Below are 23,740 nucleotides of genomic sequence, written 5' to 3'. Positions count from 1 at the left end.
TGCAGTTGTCTGAATTTGCTCTGTCTGTACTCTACCATAAGCTCCAGGTTCACACAACTAATAAATAAAGTAATTCTTAGTAGATTAAGAAACCCAGTACCTCTGTGTAATTCATGTTCCAAACTATTTTGAAGATAATTTCCAAATAACCTGCCATGTTCTTTATGGATGACTTCTGCATCTACATGAGATGTGAAAGGAGGAGAGAAGCAGAATTCTTCTACTTACTATTCCAAAGAAAACCATTGAAATAATTAAGCTTTAAATTATTTTAATATTTTCATTTTCTCACTTTCTGCTCTACCTATGAACATTATGAAAAACTTCCAGGACTTGAAAAAGTATTGAGTTACTCCTTCCTTCCCATTTTCCTTTCATCTCTATAATTTAATTGCCCTATTGTTCTTGCTGCCATACAGAGGAAAACATCGTTCCTTTGAAAGCAAGAGACCATAATGATTTCTAAATCTACTATTAGGTAACTCACATCATCAGAAGAATTCTATCCTTAGCAGCCATCTCCATTGATACAGTCACTAGTCAGTTCTATTTTTCAGTGTTTTCCTGCAATTAGCACTGTCTAGTGTATTTGTGTCTGGCACCATCTCACAGTAAAAACCCCATCAACTGACATTTTACTTAACAAAACTGTTCCGTGAAGCAATGTGAGTGAAAGAATGCATAAGCAAAACTGATTTTACTACATCTGATTTAATCTAAATTGCTTGTACTGTATTTTTTTTTATGATGTATTTGTGTTCTATATATGTAAATGAATTAAGCCAGTAATATGCATATTTGTAATAACAGGCAAGAACTGTACTAGAATAGATTAATGGGGGCCATATTTGTATATTAATGTGGGTTTTGTTAGATTTTAGACCTCATTTTTTTTCTTTTAATTTCTCCTATAAGCAGCTCTTGATATCCTCTTCTCTGTCTTCAATTTATTTCTACAAATCAAATTGAACAAATATTTTAAAATCAAGTGCAAGTGATCTGATCTATCTTTGAAGACTGGAAGAAGGAAAGAAAGTCAAACACTCTATGAACACTTAAACCAAAGAAAACTTTCATATAGCATTTATTTATGATAGAATGAGTCCTGTATTATTAGAATTAGCAGCAGGAGCATATTTTGATATTACATGTGATCACATTAGCATGTCTTAAGATTATTTTTATTATTTTCTTCCTTTAAATGTAGCTACAGTGACTAAAAAGACATTATTTCTTCCCTGCCTGGCAATACTGTCTGTCTTGATGGAAATACTCAGAATTGCTTTATTTGCTTGTCCTTTGGTACCATTCCAGCCTGTAAAGTCTAGATTATGATCACCTATTTGATGGATCTGTGATGAAGGCTTAATGGGTCTTCCTTGGGGCCCTGTTAAATTTGATTCTTTGTTGTGGTGAGAAATTTCAAGGATTCAGGTTTCTCTCTCACTGATGCTTTCAGCCCTTGGCAGATGTGAAGGACCATAATCTTGGACTGAATACAGCTTTGTCAGATGGTACAAAATTCTGCGATGAAGGATATGGGCGAGCTCCAGAAAGATGCTAATGTGAAACATTAAAGCTTCATAGGGATATAAAAAGTAACAAAGCTTCTAATGTGTGAGACTTGATTCATTTTTCCAGCTCTTGTGTCTCTTACAAAATGCTCATCCAAAAATGCCTTCCCACTACAAATGTAGGTGTTTGGGTTTCAGCTCCCAACCTCCCAACTGTTGAGCCCTGACTATATTTATCTATGTATAAACAGATTTAAGGTGTTCTCAAATGTTTCTCGGGAGAATCATAAGTGTTGGATTTCTCCAGAAAAGTCTACTGTTGCAGGTGCCAAATGTCTGAATAATGCCAAGAAAGGTGTTAGCTGGAAAGAGTGAACTGAAGGGCAATTTCCAAAGAGTTTGCATCTTAGTTTTGGCTATAGTTTGTATGAGATAGATGTGTCCATAGTTGTGCCTGTTAAAATTTCAGAAGACTCCTGCCAACTGAGCCAATTGCTCAAAATTGTGAATGGATTGCATTTAAATGCTCTCTCCAGTATTCTCCATTATACTTAATGGTTTTTTAAAAATTCACAGAAGCATTTCCATGTCAGATACAGCTGGCCAGTTCTCTGGGAACAACAGTTTGAATACTATCCTTCATTCTAGGGCCATCTGGACAAACTTATCATAACTGAAAAACTCATACCAATTTGTCAAGTTCTGGACACACATCAAGTCTTTGCTCAAATTTTGTCAGCAAGCCATCTGATTAAATTACCTAACAATTAATCCATTTGTTATAGCAGAGTCAGAATAGAAATCTGTTCGCAAGCTATTTGCACTGCCATTTTTTTAAAGGTTTCTTGAGAATATTTTATTACTTTTGTCAAACTCACACATTTAGGTATTTTTAAGTGAAAAAGAGAGGAGTATGTCTGAAGATCTCATCAGTATTTAAGCCTCCAGTGGGCACAGTGTTATGCTAACAGATATAGTCACCGTTTTTTACATACTGTAAAATATAGAAATTGATATAATTTTTATTCTTGTCAACTAGAAAACAAACTCGTTTGGAACATTAAAAACGTATCAAGGGAGTGGATGTGTATTCTTGTAATATAGGTATTAGTTTCTCTTCCCAGAGGAAAATTTGAAGAGGAGAGTTCTTATTGCTTTAAAAACACAGAGATTGAAAGTTCAGAAATGAGCAGTATCTTTGCACTCTTATAAAACTTTGTGCAACATTAATTCAACCCTACTGTGAGTGTGTATTAGATTGCTCTTCTTTTTTGGTAATTTTATAGCATGTTTTCCACAGGATGCTGTATTACATCTGTGTACATGTTCATTCAGTGATCAGTAGCTAATTTAACAAAGATTTCATATTCTCTTCTTTGTCCAGTATGTGATCTCTGTAGTTTTTTCGTAAACACTTTTCAATCCTGCTTCTAAATACAGTATTTTCAACATTCACTGGAGTATTCTTCATAAGTACCAATATTTAGGTTTTCCACAATATTTCTGGGAATCTGGGTTTAAAATAATTATTCCCATTTTATAGGAGAGTGACTGAAGCATGGTGCTAAAGTTGAAAGGGTTTTAACTTTAAATACACTGAGCAGTGTATGGCTAAATATTTCCTGTTTAACACTGCATTCAAAGTTCCATGCCTCTTGCCTTCACCTGTACCTGTGGACGTTTCTGAAAATACTGTGAATGACTTCTGAAAAAAAGGAGCTCTAGATCTCAAAGTGAGCCCTAGCAAGATAGGAAAGCAGTAGTAAAAAATGCATCTGAGTTAGTTGCCACAGGTCACACAGGTGTACTGGGCTGGAAGGGTAGGATTCTGTTTCCCAGGGACTTACCGGAACCATAAAGCACTTTCTTTCCTTTTCTCATCAACCTACTCTCTTCTTTGCAACTTTTTCTAGATGCTGCGGCAAATAAAGCAGCTTGTCTGAGCACATACCTGAAGATACCACATACATGAAGAGATCCTAGGTTATGATGTAATTAAAGCTTATTACATAATGCAAATATACCAGTGGTTTAAATTTTAATTTCACAGTTGCTCTCCATTCTAGCACTTGAGAATTTCACATTGAAGTGTTGATAATCTCCTTAAAATAGATGTTTTAGTATGTAGTATCCTGATTCTTATTTTTTTAAGAAACTCACTTGAAAAACAGTATGCCAGAAAACAGGGACAGCAACACAATGATAACGTTACTTCCTCCCACTTTTTTCACTTGTGAGGCCAAGAAGGTACTTTGAGGAAGCAATTTTTGTTCTTTGTAGGCTGACCATTAGCCTTGCCCACAATTACAATGCTGCTGTTCCTGTACCTCTGAGAATGTAATGTATAATTGATACAAGAGTATCAGAATCTCTCATACTTGCCTGTATGTGCAGACATGCAAGATCATACACAGACAGATTTTGTGTGCACATGTATAATCAGTTAGAAAGATTTTCTGAGGGATTTATCACATATTTGGAAATCACACCTAAGCTCCAAGACGCCTGTGTTTGGAGAGCAAGTCAAAGTTAAATTGCTCATAACCTGAGGCTGTCACTGGTATAGCAATATTCATGTTAAATACTGAAATTAACTTTAGATGGCTTGATATGAAGGCCTGGAGTGTGTGTGTGAACAGATAGTGCATGTACAATATACTTGAACAAGTGTTAGTTGTTATTTTAATAACTATTTTCATGTTTCTGTTGTTACTGTGGAAAAATCATAATCAATTAAAAAATGATGACACAAAAACTATGGGTAGTATATAAAAGCCAGTTTTTATAATTTATTTATGTCTGTTTGCATCTAATTGTATTTTTATCTGTTCAGAAACACTGATATTGTTATGAATAATTGCAGAAGGACTTTATGTTTTGCAGTGCCAGTATGTTCTCATTTGATTTTAGTTTTTAAAAAACAAACCAAAGCAACTATTTTAAATTTAATAACATTTTTTCCTTCCAAGATATTGACTTTATCTCCTATTTAATAGATCAAAAAATAAATCTATTGAGTGATTTAAAATGATCTTAAACTGTGATTTGTTTTATTTGTTTTAATAATTTTATTTCAATTTTGGGGTTTTTTTCCAGTGTTTTTCAAAGTTATTTATTTTCAGTGTTGTTAGAGTTTTGTTCTCTTTGTAAATTGTACTTGTTTCTAGGGCTGTAAGGAGAATGACCTGATTCTGTATGCCATGCTCCTGCAATCATATTGGAATAACTAAGTGAGCTTGCCTAGATGAGGCTTATTCACTTAGGGAAAGTAGAACTGTATCTGTCTGCAAATGAATGTAAACCAAAGCAGAGGGGCAAACAGCAGCACAACAAATTATTCCTCCTCTTTGATTTATGGCATATATTCTGAAAAAGATGCATTTCCTTGCAGACATTAAGTGCCAATGTTCTCTTTATTGTTTTTTTTTTTTATTTTGTTATCCAATAATGTAATTTTGAAGTAATCTTTTGATCAATCAGACTAGTGCATACATAAAGTATGCACTTTGTATTTCTACCAGTAAACTTGCCGGGAGCTGTGTATATATATAGCACAACATTTTTTTTGTGTGTGTATATATATAGCACAACATTCTTCAGGAAATGAAATCTTTGATGAGTGGAATAAAAGCATATGGATGATTAGATGCTTTTCTTATTCATCAGGGTTTAGGAAATAGAGCCATGTTCTTGATTTCCTGAGGTTATACTCAGCAATTTTGGCTGGGGTGGAAAAGACATGGTAAATGGGCTTTGGGAAGAGTGTGATTCCATGGAGGGCTCTGCTGTAAGAACAGTGATTTCTAGGTTTTGTTTTGTTCATCTGCAGACTTTCTTTTTCACCCTTCACAGATAACAGGATTTCATGGATCAAGCTTCAGAAAAACCCTTGGTTAGTATTTCTAGGGACCCCCTGTGAGGAGCCAAGTGTAGGTTCAGCTGTGTCTCTGTAAGACATTGTGTTTCAGCAACTATTCTTGTCCCTATTCCAATCTCTGGAAGAGGACCTCTAAAGAATGGGTAAAAGGGAATCTTAGAATCATAGAATAGTTAGGGTTGGAAAGGACCTTAAGATCATCTAGTTCCAAACCCCTTCCATGGGCAGGAACACCTCACCCTAGACCATGTCATCCAAGGCTTCATCCAACCTGGCCTTGAGCACTGCCAGGGATGGAGCATTCACAACCTCCCTGGGCAACCCATTCCAGTGCCTCACCACCCTAACAGTAAAGAATTTCTTCCTTATATCCAATCTAAACCTCTGCTGTTTAAGTTTGAGCCCATTACCCCTTGTCCTATCACTACAGTCCCTAATGAACAGTCCCTCACCAGCATTCCTGTATGCCCCAAACATTAAGAAGTTACTATTACTTGATCTGCCCTAAGTAGCAGCAACTTTACTTGGTATTTATGAGAATTCTCAGCCTTTGAGCAACTAAATTCACTTCCCTTTCCATTGCAAGCCTAGAATGAGAACCAGGAAAGCAGCCAGGGGAACTTCCTGGTCAGTATAGATATGGCTACATTTTATTCTAGTGTGTGAATGCAGGTGGCATAGACACCTATCCGATGTAGTTTTGTATCATCTGTCTTTGTACTACTGGCTGTGAAACTGTATCACGGGCTGCAAAACCCTTGAGAACTGAGGAGCCATTTGCCTGCTTAGCCGGGGCTGACCTCCTCCCTGTGATATTTACACTGAAACAACTGTGAGGTCAGTTCAAAGACCTGTCTAGCACAGTATCCTCTCTTTGACAGCGCCAGGAGGGAAAAGTACAGGAACAAGATAAGCACATGAAATTACTTTTCCACATTACTTAACCACCCTTTGGCAATTTGTTGCTTAGAGTCTTCCTAACCAGAGGTGATCTTAGTGGACTGCCCCTTCCTCCAATGAACTTCTCTAATCTCTTATTCAACTCATATTATGTTCTGGCATCCAGCATGTCCTGTGTCAATAAGTTGTACAGTTTTCTTATGTGCTGTAAGGAAAATTACTTCCTCTTACCAATTTTGCATTGCATTTCTTATAATTTAGTTTCATGCCCCCTGTTCTTGCATGAGAAGTTTAGGAGAGTGAGGAATCATTCCTCAGTTGCATTCCTTAGGTCAGTCATGATTCTGGGCTCTGTAAAAACATCTTTCTACCACCTCAGTGTCTTTCTTCAATTCTAATCTATTTTGTAATTTCTGATATGGAATTCCTTGGTGCCATTTTATGTTCCTTTTTCCTCCTTGTTACCTAGCTGAACTGCTCAGCTTGCTTGAGGACCTGTGCAATTAAAAGTGTGGAGTTCTTGGATGTGTTTTGTAGTCCTAACTAAGCTCATGCTTCTGCAGCTGATGCTGTTGTTAATGCTCAAGTTAATTAGTTTACAATCAGGGTGGGAATTTATAGAATCATAGAATCATAGAATAGTCAGGGTTTTATATTTCATTTTCAGTCTCATGGTGGCATTTTAGTGGGTAAAGCACTCAATAAGTAATACCTTCAGAACCACTAATGAGGTGAAAGTCAAGTGTAAACAAGTAGTTTGAGGGAGAAGAGGAAGGATAGAGAGGAAAAATACTTTTTGTTAGAATATGTGGGTTTGTGTGTATGTATACACACATAGAAATGCAGGTATTGTTAAAATAATGTGGTGGAAATTAGCAGTGGAAAATATCTTTGTTGAATAGCTTTGAAGAGACAGTTCTTTTGTAGCAGATGGCTGCTGAGCAGGTGTGCTGGCTCAACTTGCACCATTTTAGTGGTAATGTTTCCCTCCTTAGGTCTTGAACTATCAGGTGTTAGGTTTGATCCTAAAAGTGCTAATCAAGCCAGATTGTGCTTTTCTCTGTAATTCCACTTTGGGATTCTGAACTAATTATATTGTCTGAGTCAGAGAGGAAAACAGAGTGAAAAAAAAATGGTCAACTCAATTTCCATTGCCTTAGTTTACTCTTGAAAGTAGCTTCCTGAACATAGCAAGGGGAAATGTTTATTGCTGATCAGCTTACTCTATATGGGGAGCTTTTACACTAAAATAAATTATAAAATCAAGGTATAGAAGCATCATAATTTGACTAGTCAAAAGAAAAAAATCTTTCAAAGCTTTCTATTTGTACCATGCTGGTGTTTATGCCATTCACAATTTAGATTAAATCCAAGTTACACAGACTGCCTGTCTTTGCTAATCAGAATTTTGATTCATTTTTTTTGGAAACTTCATTGCATACAACAATTTCATTTTATGAGACTGTTGAGCATCTCCATAAGCCAGCATTTTTCAAACCATAATTCAATGGTGACTGCGTAGAGATGCCAAAAACCTGATCAGAATCAATCTCTTTTAAAATGTTGTCTCAGGTTGTCTGTCAACTAAACTGAACACCCTTGTTAACTATATCTATCTTTGTAACATCTTTTTTCATTGTCACGCGTATTGTTTCAGAGGTGATGCTATGCATTTAAAACGTTTAATTAGGGATATATTATGTTTTAGTAAATCACTCCAAAGCCAATCAGCCAGCTACTGCTTTAGATTCCACCTTATTCTGGATCTTTTTGGTGTAACAGCACTGTTCATCTGTCAGGTCACACTTCATAGTGTATATTTGGTACCCTGTGGCTTGCACCCAATAGGATTTTATTCATATAATGTCCTTCAGGAACGAACAAACAGGACCCTGCGTCAGGAATGTTTGTTCTTACTCCATTTCAAGCAGCTCAGGGATTGCATTTGAATTCAATAAAACAAATCCCACCACCCCCGCCCCTCCCCAGAAAAACCCCAAACCCAAACAACTAAAGACTAAAAAACCCTAAATTAATTGATTTGAAATGGGGCAGAAGCTGCCACTGTCATACCAAAAGTGTAGCAGCTATGGCTTTATTCTAGACAGAGAAATTATATCTTGAATTCATGTGAAATTCTTAGTAAAATAAAATCTGCAGTCTAGAATTTTTAATTTTGGAAACTTGCCCTGCTCTAAAATCAGCGAAGACTTTATTGGTTTATTCCATCAGAGGTTCTGATCCAATGCAAATTAAAAGTTAAAGGCTGTACATTGCTATACATGTACTATTGATGAGGAACATGTGGTGCTTCATGTGAAGTATTTTGCTGGAAGTCACTCAGACAGTGGTTAAACTGGATATATGTCTTAGAATAGTCCTTTCCAATTTTTATTACATTTTGATTGAAATTCTGTAGATATTTTTCTGTACTGGAAAAGGGCAGCATCATAGAGTATGCTGTGTTATGTACTTCTGCTTTGATCACATGAAAAACTGCTTCACTCCTGTCAGATCCAATTAACCCAGCTTCTTCCCTGAATCACAAGCTATACACAGAAAAGACACAGGAGAGGTGGGTACTGGTATGAGGGAGGGTAGACATGCACAGGATAGACATTAGAAACCAAATAACTGGAGTAAAGGTCTTGTGGAGCTGGAGAGTGAAAAGGAAGTAATGATAGAGTGAAGGATATAGGAGTGGTGGTCTGTGGGAAGACAGAGGAAGTGGCTGGTTTCTGAGGGGATGTGGGCTGTACTGTCTGAGCTCCCTATCCCTCTACCAGATCTGCCTTTCCATTGCTTACCAGCAACAGGGAACAGCGGCAGCAGAAGGAAGCTCTTCTGACTTGGCTTCTAGAATTAACCAAGGAGTTGAACCCAAAGAGAGGACACATAGCTGCAAAAGAGGGCTGAGAGGGGAGAGGTGCCATAGTAACCCCCTGTCACCCTATTTCCCTGCTGAACTCTGCCCTTGCACCTTGCTCTGGGAACTGATGCAGCCTAACTTCCATTGCTTGAGAAATGTGCATAAGAATATGGTTGCCATTTCAGTGTTTATAGGCTTATTGCAATTTCCTCAACTAAATATTAGCAGTGAGTAAATGTAATAAAAGGTAATGTGTTGGTTAGATTGCCTGTACTTAACTTTTATCACATGTATATTGAGAAAGTGAAGTTCATTTCCTAAATTATTTCAAGAGAGATTGTGTGGCCATAGAGCTAAAGAAAATTCATTAACTTTACCATCTCCCTAAATACTCCTGTACTTGCCTCTGCTTATCTGTAAAACACAGTTATACTCACATTGCTGAAATATGCATATGAATGTGCAGATTTGAAAAATAGAGCTATGCCCATTTTTCTTATTAGAAAAGTAAAAGGATTATTTTTTCTTCTGTATTTGTAACCTTCACAGCATTTTGTTAACTATTCAAAGCAATATAGTGAAGCATAGTTTAGATAACATAAATTCAGGTACATTAAATAGTGAAAAATCCCCAAGTAATTAAAAAATAAGCATTTTTTTATTGCTGTTTTGTTATCATTAATTTCACAACTTTCTCATTGAAATTTTGTTGTTCAATAGCGTAATACTGGAATCATAGTGATAATACAATAGGTATAAATGACATTACTTGACATAATCATACAAAAATCAATCAAAGCAAATGTTCTTCCTGTCTTCATCGTGTATACAAATGGATTTATGTTTCTGTGTGTTGCTCTCAGGTTTGGAGATGGTTATTCTGTCAAGGTTTGGCTTAGTAAAGATATAAGCTATCAAAGAATGATTTTGGACTGTCTGCAGCTACATTTTCCTGGAACACATTTTAAGGTACAGTTAAAACTCTTCATCATAGTAATATATTTGTGGCAGGATTAAGTATGGGCTAGTAGGAACAATATATACTCATTTGGATATGTTGATCTTTTTAGAATAATTATATATGTGTATTTATTTTCCAATTAAGCAAATCTGAAAAATCTGAGTTATGATATTGATTGAAGCAACTCAAACATTTAGGCAATGTAAACAGGCCTTTTCTCTGAGCAAAAATTTCTTTTTGTTTTTATTCTTGATGAAGCTGAACTCATGTATGTGGTATCCTGAAGCGTGAGTGCAGGGTAGTCACAGAGTATTTGAGTGCTTTCTCATAAGAACTTATGATAAAATTATCCACAGATGATAATTTTCAGTCTTTATTGAGAGTCTTTTATTTGATACGAAGCCTCATAAAAGACCTACAGTAATTACACTCCAAGAACTCTCAAAGGCCTTTAATTATTTTGGTTTGGTTTTTACTTTATCCAAGTTTAGGAAAAAAAAATAATGTAAAACTATGGCTACCTTAGTTACAAACCTATTTTATAGAATCATAGATTGTTTTGGGTTTGAAAGGGCCATAGGGATCACTCAGTTCCTACCCCCCTACCATAGGCAGGGCCACCTTCTACTAGACCAGCCTGCTCAAATCTCCATCCAGCCTGACCTTGAATACTGCAAGGGATGGGACAGCCACAGCTTCTCTGGGCAACCTGTTCTGGTACCTTAGTACCCTGACAGTAAAGAATTACTTCCTTATATCTAATCTAAATCTCCCCTCTTTCAGTTCAAAGCTGTTCCTTTTGTCCTATCACTACATGCCCTTGTAAAAAGTCCCTCTCCAGCTTTCTTTCAGTCCTCCTTTAGGTACTGAGAGGCTGTTTTAAGGTCTTCCCAGAGCTTTCCATTATCGAGACTGAGTAACCCATTCTTTCAGGCTGTCTTCGTAGGAAAGCTGCATATACACATATTGTGTATATGTCTGTAAGTGTGTGCTTGCTCAACCTTTACCCAGACTGATTGTAACAATACTAGTCTGTTAGATTAAAAGCCCATAGAATAAAACTGTTTTAAACTAATGCAATCTTTTAATGAGATTAACAAAATATTATCTCAGAACATACACAAAACGTGTACCCCGAGTATGAACATTTCTTTGTAATAAAACAGTTTAGGCAAAATATATCCTTGTTTAAAAGCTCATATTTTTCATGTTAATCTGCAATAAGAGCTTATTGAAGATAGACTGGTTATAAGCAAATGTAACTTCATCACAGTGTGCATTCATTTTTTTCTGGTTTTACCATTTTTTCTTGTTTTAAGGGACAGCATCTTAACCTGCTTGAGTACCATGTACCACGAAGCCAGGGATGCTTGGCAGAGCTCTTCAGAGTTCTAGAGAATCACAAAGCTTTTCTACAAATCAAACACTACTCCATCAGCCAAACCACATTAGAGCAGGTATATATATATATTATTCTCTTTTATGTCTAAACACGCTGTTTATCTTAAGTATTGTTGTAATGGAATACTAGATTATTTGCTGGATTACCCAAATGTATGTGATAAACCATAATTTTCAGGCCATCTCAGGTCTATACAGTAATTTCACGAACCCTGCTGCTTTTACACTGGAATGTCACAGTAAGCCAGATATTCGTGCTGTGTGCAAACATAATCAGTGCTTAGAAGCACCCCAGTCTGTGTGGAAAGAGAATGTGGGACTGTGAACTGCCACCTCCACAGTTCAAAAGTTGGGATCTTACATGTGTCCTTGAAAATGGTGAACCAGTCTCTGTAAATTACAGCAAACCTTAGATTTACAGTATATTTTCTTTTGAGAATTTTCTTTTGATCATACTGCACATCAGACAACAGTAGAAACGTACAAGCAGACAGAAGAGATCCCACTACCAGAGACTGTAAAATCCTATTTGGGCAAAAGGAAGAACAGACCTGATGGAAAGGATGGTATTTCTGTGTAGATGTTATATGTTCCAGCATCTTCACATGCAACTTCTTGTTACATATTCTACAAACTGAGTTGCATCTAGTCAAAATACTAATTCTCTAGGATAGATGGTGTGAGCTTATTTCTTTTTCCCATGTGCAAATCATTAATTATGCATTCTGATCTGTACTGATCTATGAACTGCTTGTGAATGATCTGTTCGCTGAATGTCTGACTATAAGGTAATTTCAACCTGTTGATTATTCAGGGCATGTTTCACTCAATCTTACTTCCTTGCCACTATTCATGGTGATTCACCATCACCTCAGTCTCACCTACCATTATTTCCTCTCCCTGACTGAGTGACAGTTCTAAAAAGGAAAATAGCTCTTCTGAATAACAAATGCCTTTATAATTCATACTGGCTTTTGCATCTGAATATGATCATTTGAATAAAGAAAAAACATCTTTCCCTCTACACTGCTTGCTGTCAAATAAATAATTGTGTGATTAAAAAGCTAACATGGCTTTCTGTAGTAAGATCTATTAAAAAAAACCCAACAAACAAAGGAGTCACATCATTTTTTGAATCATTGTTCTACAATATTCAGAAGTATACTTTCACCTTAAAATATCTGGACCCTCAGCTGTGATGGTTATTGATAGAAACAGCAGGCTTAAGTTCCTTAGGTGTGTCATTTCAATGCAAATTAAAACAACTGTTTCCCAATAACTTGTGCAGCAAGAAAATATAACTTTCGTACATAAGTTAGTAACTCATTTTACCATTATTTTTTTAATTCATCAGCCACTGTGATAGCTGGAGAGTTGAAGTGGGACAATTTCTAGAGTTTACAAAATATATCTCTAAGGGGGTTCTCTCAACATAAACAGTTAATTTTTGTGTCACAAAAGCTTAGGAAAGCAACTGAAAATTATCATTAGATTGGCTCCAAAGATTCAGTTCAAATACTATATTTTGAAAGTCCTACTCTTTTTCATATCTTGCAGGTATTCATTAATTTTGCTACACAGCAGCAAGGAGTCTCACATTCTTCACAAGAATCTCCTGTTGTTCATCAAGACCATGTGCCAGTCTAGACTTAGAACAGGATACAGCTTCAGCAGCATATATGTGTGTATGTGTATATATATGCACATTTAATATGTAATAATTTTTCACCTGTTAACAGTTTGTGTATGAGAAACCAATAGTAGAAGCAGAGGTTAGTTTGCATCTGTAGGCCAGAAGAAATGCTGCCAGTTCTTAGTAAAACATGAAACTGGTTACATGCAGACCAAAAATCAGTTTTTTAATTAACTGAAATTTTATAATATAAAGGCCTCATTAATGCAGCTTTGTGTAAAAAAAATGATTTGAAATGTTGAAATGTCACAGTATATATTAGATTATTTTTGTGGTGACTCTACATCCATTTGACTACAGTAATCTCTTGCATGTGCACTTAATATTTAACTTTTACATGGCAAGGTGAGAAAACCCCATTACATGGTAGCAATAGCTAGGCTATCACCCAATATTTATATTTAATAGCACAAAATGAAATTCCTTTGACTTCTGTATTAATTCAGTTCTGTGTTGTGACAAGTTAAATTACTCTTTCTATTGTATAAATTAGGAGCTATATAAGGTTTTATATTAAAGAGGTGATTAGTGTACTAGTTTGCCTCCCAGTTGTCTTAAGTAAATTTAACAAGGTTCCATAAATCATACCTGACAATGAGTGTTCCCTTGTACTTGCAAGTTGCTGCTGAGAGAATTCTCAAGTATCTTTTTAATGACCTATTTTGGTTTTATGTTTTTTGTTTCTTATTTGTCCCAAAAGAATGTCAAAATATTGTTTAATGGTCATGTTAAAAGAAAATAAGATACACATTCAGAGACTGAGCAATTAACTTTTCAATAAATGTATATTATGATGCTAGATACTTCAGCCTAGACCATGTCACATCCTTCACCCTCTACACCCATAGGAGTGAGCATTCAATTCCTTGTACATTGAGGTGGGAGAAAAGAAGTACAAAAGCATTTTTGAGTAAACCTCTGCCTCTTCCAATGAATGTCTTTGGGGCTCCTGTGAAAAGCAGTGGATGTCGCTTTTATTGGACTATCTTGTCTGATTGATAGTTGAAATTGTAGAAATGGTGACTTAGAATTGTGTTGCTGCAATTTAATACTGGGGGTGGGCAGGGGAAATGGAAATGTACTCTGAGACGGAAAAACTATTTTAAATAGAAAATTTTGTAGTGCTGCTGCTGTAACTTGCTACTGCGCAATGATGAAATATTAAAAAATTATATTTGAGTTTTAGGCTTTGCAAGCTGATGCACAAGACTGTTTATTGCGGCTTGATTTGTTGGTGTGTTTTCGGCCCTTTATGCTTTTTGAAAGTCAGAATTCAGGTTCCTTATTTCTATAAAGGTGAAATTAAATCCTGGAATAATAATAAAAAGCAAGATTAATATAATAATAAAAAGAAGATTTACAGACTTGGTCTGCATGTACATGTGAACAACAGTGGCTGAGTTTATGAAACTGCTTTATTATAAGAATGGTTTGGTATATTCAGTTTGTACCTAATATCAGAACTTTGCCATGCTCCTGTCCTGGGTTCAACTGTAGCAGTCCTCAAGATCCAAAGTACTGAAGAGCCACTAAACCCCAACAATCACCCTCCTGGTAGAAATGCCATGGCACAATGAGATGACCATGTTTAAGGTGAAACTGGTTATCCTTAATTTCTGCACAAGGCCAGGAATGGAAAATTTCTAAGGTCCCCGTCAGAACAGAAAAAGGTCAGTCTTGCAAAACAATGTGAAAGAAGTGGTAGAGGTAAAAGAAAAAGAAGGAAGACACAGGAAATTTGGGCAGAAACAGGGCTATGCTATCATAAGTGTCCTGCTTAATTTCAGGATCTCAGCATGGAAGAAACTGAATGTACAAGACACGGTCAAGCATCTTTGAGTCATAATTTGAAACTACTTAACAGAACATTTCTGTAGCTCTTAGATGAAAAAAAAAGGAATGTTTGGCAAGAACGTGTACACAGGGTGCTGCTTTTTTGCTTTTTCGCTTTTTCTGTTGGTATGTCTAGATCTGTGAGTTTCTGACATTATGATAGATTGGTTTTCTTTTGGTTTTGAGTTATTTTTATAAACTAGTATCTCTGCTTCAACTATCACAAGTCCTTGAAAAAAAAAAAATGGAAATGCACACAAGGAAATTTAGAAGATAAATTTGGGAAAGGAGATAGTTCCAGTTCTCAGGGTATAAGGCAGCTGAGCCAGAAGGTCCCATTTGTATGAAATTGTGACAAGAGTGCTTATTCCTGCTTAGGAAGTGTGCTGGGGAGCTGAATTAATAAAAGAGTCCTGCAGCTTGCTTAGACCAAGGGAAGCATAAAAATGTACAAGACTCACTGTGGTGAGACTGAAAAAGACTACCTTAGCTAAATGCCTAGCTAGGGGAGCTTTTCCAAGATTTGGCTGTGTAACACTAATTAAATGTCTTTTTTTTCTGATTAAAAAGTGAAAGATTATACTAGTTTAATAGATGAGTACAGTAAATAAAGCTTACTTCAGATTGATGATTGAGTAAATTCAGTTAACAGTGCTTTTCTTTTTTAGAATTGCTTCATATGCATCTCAAGAGACCCAATTTAATTCAGGCAAGTAGCAAATAATGCTTGTCTACCAATCCTTTATGGCCGAAGAAGGTCAAAATCTAATTGCATTCCAGTGTCCTGGGTTCTGTCTCAGAGGATATTTTCCCTCTCCTTGACTTGCTGCATTCCTACTTTTGAAGACTTTTCTTTCTATTTTCTTTAAAAAAATAAATTCCTAAACTGGAAGTCTGTTCAGAGAAGGTCATTTTTATGTTAATTATGACAGAGTCCTTGAATTCGTAAATCATGCAGAAATATCTTTTCTTCTAACACCTCTGGATTTTGAATGAAAGACATCCGAGGATTTTAGACAATAACTTCTCTTGTGAGATTTTTGTTAGGAAAGCTTCATGTTATTTCAAAAGGAAATTTCTCTTACTGTGAATATTTGCCCTTCAGCTTGAATGAAAACCTAGAATTAAGCTCAAAATTAGGTAATCAACTGCATATCTGAAATGCTCAACACTGAAACTGCGGAGGTGATTTTCATGTTTTTAAGCAACTGTTCCACTTAAGTGGAAAAGATGAGCTTCTGCCAAACAGAGCAGGCTGGTTCAGGCCCTACTTGAGTTTGCATGCAATTATAGAATGAGATTGGCAAAAATAAGCTGTAGGTCTGAACATTAGGTAAAAGTACCACAAATTTAGTGAGGGTGGAGGGGTGGTGGTGGTAGTGCATAGGATGGCAAACTCATGAATTGTCATTTTGAATCTGGCTACATATTAAATTTCTGTATAGATTTTTGTCCTGAAAAGAAAGAACTTATTTCTCTGGTTTTGTTCAGTCATGCCCAAAGATGACAAATTTCCCCTGGGGTTATGGAAGGTTGTGTAATGTGATTTCCAGCAGAGAAACTGGACACCTTTTGAGCTTGTTTGTCCTTGTGATATTTGAATCACTGGGGTCTGAAATCTCATAAATTAGGGAGCTGAATCTGACTCTTCCTGGAAATGCTCAACTCCTAGATCAGTCAAAAACAAATATAGGTAAGAATATTACCTTCCTGGTCTTTTTTTTAGCAGGTAGTAAAGCTGACACTTTCTTTGATTCAGTTTATTGTGAGTTAATCTTTTTATGTCAGCACTATTCAATTTTTCTTTCTAAAGAATAGAGAGATCAAAGCTAGCAGTGCAAAGATCTTGCTTTAAGTGACTGAGAGCTGACTAGGTCAGACAGCTTTCCTGAGAGCTACAACAACTAAATAGCAAATGATTCCTCAGCTGTGTGCTATATACTTGCATTACAAATGAAGCTGATGCTGCAAGTGTAATGACAGTGGGCAGCAGGTACAAAGCAGAAATCACAGCTACTTTGTTCTCACATGCTCATAGCAGCAGTCTGCTGCTATCTGTAGGCAAGGTATAGTTGAATGTTTCAGCAGATGAATTCTCCATGCTGAATAATGATACAGATCACTGAAAGAAATCAAAACATTTATCTTCTTGTTAACTTTTTTGTGTCAGAATGAATATTGTTCCAGCAGTACCCATATGCCTATTGCTACATGGAAATACACGTTGGGGTAAATTCTGGCTCCTTTCACAATGACTCTGTAAAAGCACTAATCAAAGACATATGTAGAAGTGTATGCACACCTTTAACATCAAATTACCAGGGTTCATATCTGCTTTCTTTCAAAGTGCAAATGGAGAAAAAGGAAATGTTACCTATATAAGAAAATGATTAAGTCAACAGGCAAGGTTTCCATCTGCAACTAATTTATTGCAGCTATAACACACTATACATACATAATTTAGCTGCCTGTTAGGCTGCTGGTGCATGCCAGGTGTAGTTTAAAGAAGTGTCTTCGGATTCAGCAGACTATGAGGTACCCAGCAGGAAAAGAATAGGCTCCTCTAAAGTGCTGTAGTATAAGATAAGATCAGAGAGGAATCCTTCCAACTTCATATTGAGTCAATAAATGTTAGTTTATAATTAAAGGTAATGCATAAAATTCAAGAGAAGTATTCTTAAAAGCTTTTTCTTTTAGTTTGTGCTGAAATAGAGAAATTGCAAACTTTATTACACATAACATTTTGACACCACTCTTAATTCCTCATCTACATACCTTACTATGCAATAACCAGACCCCCTCCAAAACCCTCAGCTCTTCCCTCAGACTTAAAACTCATGGAGCTTGATTCAACTTCTACAAAATACGAAAGTTTGGGAGACTTAGTTTTTTTTTTTTTTCCTCTCTTATTTTATTCAGAGCTGGTTCTTTAGACTTCAACAATTATAGCATGATATTTATTCTGAATTAAATCAAATATGCATGTAATGATTTAGCTGAGGAGTTGTAGTCATCTAGTACTTTATCGCTAATGATAATTGTCTAATAAGAAGGATCTGAAATTGTTTTCTTAGATGTCTGTTATTATGAATAATTCTGTTAGCAATGTGTGAATCAAAAATAGATTGAATCTAGATGAGAGAGTATTCTCTAGTATATGAAAAGCAAGAACTGATGTCATGCACAATGTTCTGAAGTGTTGTTTTGTTGAGGTTTTTTTCCACTTCCAAAGCTAACTGAATGATTAGAAGTGGCACTTGTCAGTGGTCAACTAGTCACTGAAAATGCTTATCGATGGCCCAGGGCTGAGATAGTTTACATGCTGCTCACTGAGACAACCATATACTCCCATTTTATCAGTCTCTTTTTTACTAACTGTATGTTTTCGTTGAACTGATAGTAAAAGGTAATGCAGAAAAGTATATTTTCAAGTCTTTGCAAATTGAAATTTGATATAGATTTTCCAGATATTCAGCAAATGTGGTAGTTAAGGTTGGTCAATGAAAACTACAATCCAGTCACCTTATGAGTCCTGAAGGTATGACAGTCCATGATTCCAAAATCTTTCAGTATAAACAGTTAAAACATCTTTAAAAAACAAGAAGGTAAGCACAGAATAACTAAATCCCAGTCTGAGATTGTAAAGGAGGATAGTGGAAAAATTAGGAAAATAAGCCCCTTTTTTTTTCTTTTTTAAGATTAGTAAAACACATATGCAGTCTTGTTATTGAGCTTAGAGACAGCCAATACTTAGCATTTTGTAGAGCTTGTCCCCATGTATTCATCACTATTTCTTGTGCTGTTTTTTGTTGCCATACACATCCTTCCAAAGAATGAGTCAAAATCTGTTTTCTCAAGAGCTTTACTTGCAGTGTTCCCATAAAATTTCAGTCAGGACTTAGTAAGACTTCAGCAGAATAGCTGATATTGCCTCTTCCACAAAACTGGGAGTTGGTTCAAACCTTCAAGAAGACATAATGAAAAAAAAAAAACCCATACAGAATCATAGAATAGTTAGGGTTGGAAAGGACCTTAAGATCAATCTAGTTCCAGCCCCCCTGCCATGGGCAGGGACACCTCACACTAAACTGTATCACCCAAGGCTTCATCCAACCTGGTCTTGAACACTGCCAGGGATGGAGCATTCACAACCTCCCTGGGCAACCCATTCCAGTACCTCACCACCCTAACAGGAAAGAATTTCTTCCTTATATCTAAACTTCCCCTGTTTAAGTTTTAACCCTTTACTCCTTGTCCTGTCACTACAGTCCCGGATGATGAGTCCCTCCCCAGCATCCCTATAGGCCCCCTTCAAAAACTGGAAGGCTGCTATGAGGTCTCCACGCAGCCTTCTCTTCTCCAGGCTGAACAGACCCAACTTTCTCAGCCTGTCTTGATACGGGAGGAGCTCCAGTCCCCTGATCATCCTCGTGGCCCTCCTCTGGACTTGTTCTAACAGTTCCATGTCCTTTGTATGTTGAGGACACCAGAACTGCACACAATACTCTAAGTGAGGTCTGATGAGAGCAGAATAGAGGGGCAGGATCACCTCCTTTGACCTGCTGGTCACGCTCCTTTTGATGCAGCCCAGGATACGGTTGGCTTTCTGGGCTGTTAAGCGCACACTGAAGCTGGCTCATGTTCATTTTCTCATTGACCAACACCCCCGAGTCCTTCTCCACAGGGCTGCTCTGAATCTCTTCTCTGCCTAATCTGTAGCTGTGCCTGGGATTGCTCTGACCCAGGTCTAGGACCTTGCACTTGTCATGGTTAAACTTCATGAGGTTGGCATCAGCCCACCTCACAAGTGTGTCAAGGTCCCTCTGAATGGCATTCCTTCCCTCCAGCGTATCAACTGAACCACACAGCTTGGTGTCATCGGCAAACTTGCTGAGGGCACACTCAATTCCATTGTCCATGTCGGCGACAAAGATATTAAACAAGACCAGTCCCAACACTGATCCCTGAGGGACACCACTCGTTACTGGTCTCCAGTCGGACATTGAGCCATTGATCACAACTCTTTGAATGCGGCCATCCAGCCAGTTCTTTATACACCGAGTGGTCCACCTATCAAATTGATGTCTCTCCAATTTAGAGACAAGGACGTTGTGTGGGACAGTGTCGAACGCTTTGCACAAGTCCAGGTAGATGACGTCAACTGCTCCAACCCTGTCCATAATTTCTGTAGCCCCATCATAGAAGGCCACCAAATTGGTCAGGCAGGATTTCCCCTTAGTAAAGCCATGCTGGCTGTCACCAAACACCTTGCTGTTTTTCATGTGCCCTAGCATGCCTTCCAAAAGAATCTGCTCGAAGATTTTGCCAGGCACAGAGGTGAGACTGACTGGTCTGTAATTCCCTGGGTCATCCATTTTCCCCTTCTTGAAAATGGGGGTTATATTTCCCTTTTCCCAGTAATTGGGAACTTCACCTGTCTGCCATGATTTTTCAAATATGATGGCCAGTGGCTTTGCAAGTTCATTCGCCAGCTCCTTCAGGACCTGTGGATGGATTTCATCTGGTCCCATGGACTTGTGTACATTCAAGTTCTTAAGATGGTCTCAAAAATATATTTTGATGACACCAAGGTGAGTGTTGTGCTTGCTATTCTAGAGGGAAAGGATGCCATCCAGAAGGACCTTGGCATGCTGGAGAGGTGGGCCAGTGCAAACCTTATGAAGTTCAACAAGTCCAAGTGTAAGGTCCTGCGCTTGTGTTGAGGCCACCTCAAACATGCATACAGGCTGGGGGATGAGTGAACTGAGAGCAGCCATGAGAAAGGAGATGAAATGTAGGGGTGTTGATGGATGAAAAACTGAATATGAGCCATCAATGTGCACTAGTAGCCCAGAAAACCAGTTTCATTGTGGGCTGCATTAAAAGTACTGTGGCCAGAAGATTGAGGGAGACCTCACCTGGAATACTGCCTTTAGCTCTGAGGCCCCCAACACAAGGACATGGACTTACCAAAGTGAGTCCAAAGAATGGCCATAAAGATGATAAGGGGGCTGGAGCACCTCTCCTATGAAGACAGGTTGAGAGAGTTGGGTTTGTTCAGCCTGGAGAAGAGTACAGGGAGACTTTACAGCAACCTTCTGGTACCTGAAGGGGGCTATGGGAAAGATAAGGCAGAACTCTTTCTCAGGGTGTGTAGTGATAGGACAAACAGCCATGGTTTTAAACTGAAAGAGAACAGATTTAAATTACATATTAGGAAGAAATTCTTTACAGTTGGACTTGATCTTTTCTAGCATAAATGATTCTACTCTGAGGGTGGTGAGGCACTGGAGCTGGTTGCCTAGAGAAGCTGTAGGTCCTCTATCCCTGTTAGTGTTCAAGGCCAGGTTGGATGTGGTTTTGAGCAACCTGGACAAAGGGGTTGGAATTAGATGATCTTTAAGGTCCCTTCCAACCCAAACCATTCTATGATTCTCTATGTTCATACAAAATTATATAATTTTCTACTCACTTGCTTCCCTCACACCCTGTTCCTTGGCTTCTGCTTGTGTGATCATGAATTGTATTTATTCCTATGTGTATGCTCTGTTTAAGTTAAATTTTATATGTAAAGAATTTAGATGTTAAACCGTAAATTTAAATTAAATTTTTAATGAAGGTTTGGCTGCAGATAAGATGACAGGGAGGTGGCTTTTGTCCATAAAAGGATAAAGAAATGTGGTCCAGTGTTTGGGAAAGAACTGATTATGCAGCTGTTATTAAAAGCTTACTAGAGGATATTAGTTTTAACATACATACAAAAAGACATAATGAAAAGGAATATAGGGCAAAAAGACCAGCCACATTCAGTTTCTCCAAACACTAACAAGCCCTCAGTTATTCATATGCAACTACAGTTCACTGAATTAGCTGCATGAAATCAATAAAACATGGGTTCTCTCAGGTAGATTCTCAACAATAGTGTTTAAAAAGAAAGGTTTGAGAGGGCAAGAGTAAGAGTACCATGGCTTTGAACTTGCTCAGTAAATTGATTCATCTTGGATTTTTACTATCCTTTGTGCACTTTCTGTTTTCTTTGACTTCTGTACCTTTCAGGTGAGAGTAACAGGAGAACCAAACATTTGCTGTATGTCTGAACTCGAGGTTGGAGTCTGACAGCAGACATCTAATGTTACTTTGTGCCTGAAGGGTGCATGTATCTAGCAAGAGGAAAGTGCCCTCTTTTAAAACAGTTCAAGGCACATACTGTGGGAGGAATTGGAAAGCTTTGCTGTAAGCCTTACTTCCTTGTAAATACCATTGACTACACATATATAGATGTAGCACAGGAAATGCCACAGGTTTTTCAGGAAGGGTGAGCATTTGTCTGCACCAAGATTGTGTTTGGTAGGGCTTCACTCATGATTATTATTCTTTTAATAGGACCCACTGCTGTCAAGCTTCAGCTTCATGGGTTTTTCTGACTGTTACACCACAGCTGAAACAACCTCATCATCTGACTGAGCTGTTTCCTTTCATAACTGCTTTGCCTTTTGTTCACTATACTGGTTGCCAGCTCTTGAATGTGAAAAGCTTTTCCTAAACTCTCTTAGCAGGGAATATCAAAGAGCTGGGATTTTTTCTCTGGATCATTACTATGTTTCACTTCTGCTAAATCATTAGATATTTTTTTCTAAATAGATTTGCAACTCTTGGAGAGCTCAAAGACATTCATCTATTCTGTCCAGCACCAGATCTCACACTTGGTTCTCGTTAGTGTCTTCCATCAGTGAGTACATCAGTAGCTGTCACATGAAAAACACTTTGCTCAGCAAGACCTGAAAGAAATCACTGATGCTTCTGCACTGTTTTGTTTTGGTTTTAAAAAAACATGTATGAAGTTCCATTCTGGAGAATGTTTCCTAGTAGCTGTGTTCGTGAGAGTAGTAGCTGTGTATGAACATTAGATAACATTCACAGAAAGCACATTTTGAGTCTATCACAGACGCCATTCAAGATTCAAGGGTGAGAGCCAGAGCTGGTTTTGCTCTATGACTCTCATGTACATTGCCTATGTGTCTGATCAGATCTAAGTGCTAGGGGTTGAACACGGTGCTTCAATATTTGCAGGAGGTTATGGAGGGGTTTTGGCAACTAATTTTCATTGATAGCTCTGCAAAGAAGATTTCGTTGATTGCACTGACCAGGGAAAAATGTCAATTTGACTACTGGACTTTCTTCACATGACTTTGGAAGTGGTGAAAAATGTGCCTGTCTCATAGAAAGATTCTTATTGACAAAATCAAGAGCCCAAATAATAAAAGTATCTCAAAAGTTATGGACAGGTTTTAGGGCTTTTTCAGTGGGCTTGAGCAGATTTGGGAAGTCTACTGTTGAAAATTCTGTTCAAGGTTTGAATCTTCTGAAGACAGAATGCTGGGGCTACAGTTACCAATTTGACTGATGTCCTCAGGTCAGTCCTTACCTTCTGAACTTATTAGGAAATGTAGAAATGTACAAAATGCTATAGGTAAGCCCAGTTGCTGAAGTTTCTGCCTCTCTTGCTAAGCTGTATATAAAGTAGTTATGGCACTGATTTAGATCACAGTAATAAAGAGTTACATGAAAAGCAAGCAGTGTGTTTGCATCTAGCCCTTTGGCCTTAATGAAGTCTAGAGGGGGTGTAGTGGTCCAAGTCTTAATCATATTTTGAAGGCAAAGTCTGATGGCAAGAGCTATCTCAGAAGGACAA

At 37.4% G+C, this 23,740-nt stretch overlaps 1 protein-coding gene across 1 annotated transcript in view; it reads left to right on the top strand.

Moving 5' to 3' along the window:
* ABCA13 (ATP binding cassette subfamily A member 13) overlaps positions 1-14,486 on the top strand; it is a 181,601-nt gene extending 167,115 nt beyond the window's left edge. Inside the window, exons 59-61 of the mRNA XM_034060311.1 lie at positions 10,024-10,129; positions 11,441-11,578; positions 13,080-14,486. Coding sequence (XP_033916202.1) covers positions 10,024-10,129; positions 11,441-11,578; positions 13,080-13,169 — 334 coding nt within the window. The 3' untranslated portion in view covers positions 13,170-14,486. The remainder of the gene's footprint in view (positions 1-10,023; positions 10,130-11,440; positions 11,579-13,079) is intronic.
* The last annotated feature ends 9,254 nt before the right edge of the window (positions 14,487-23,740 follow it).

The sequence above is a fragment of the Melopsittacus undulatus genome, chromosome 1, assembly GCF_012275295.1.
Source record: "Melopsittacus undulatus isolate bMelUnd1 chromosome 1, bMelUnd1.mat.Z, whole genome shotgun sequence".
Classification (NCBI taxonomy): domain Eukaryota; kingdom Metazoa; phylum Chordata; class Aves; order Psittaciformes; family Psittaculidae; genus Melopsittacus; species Melopsittacus undulatus.
The sequence above is the reverse complement of the archived record's forward strand: the minus strand, read 5'-3'. Positions and strand labels throughout refer to the sequence as shown.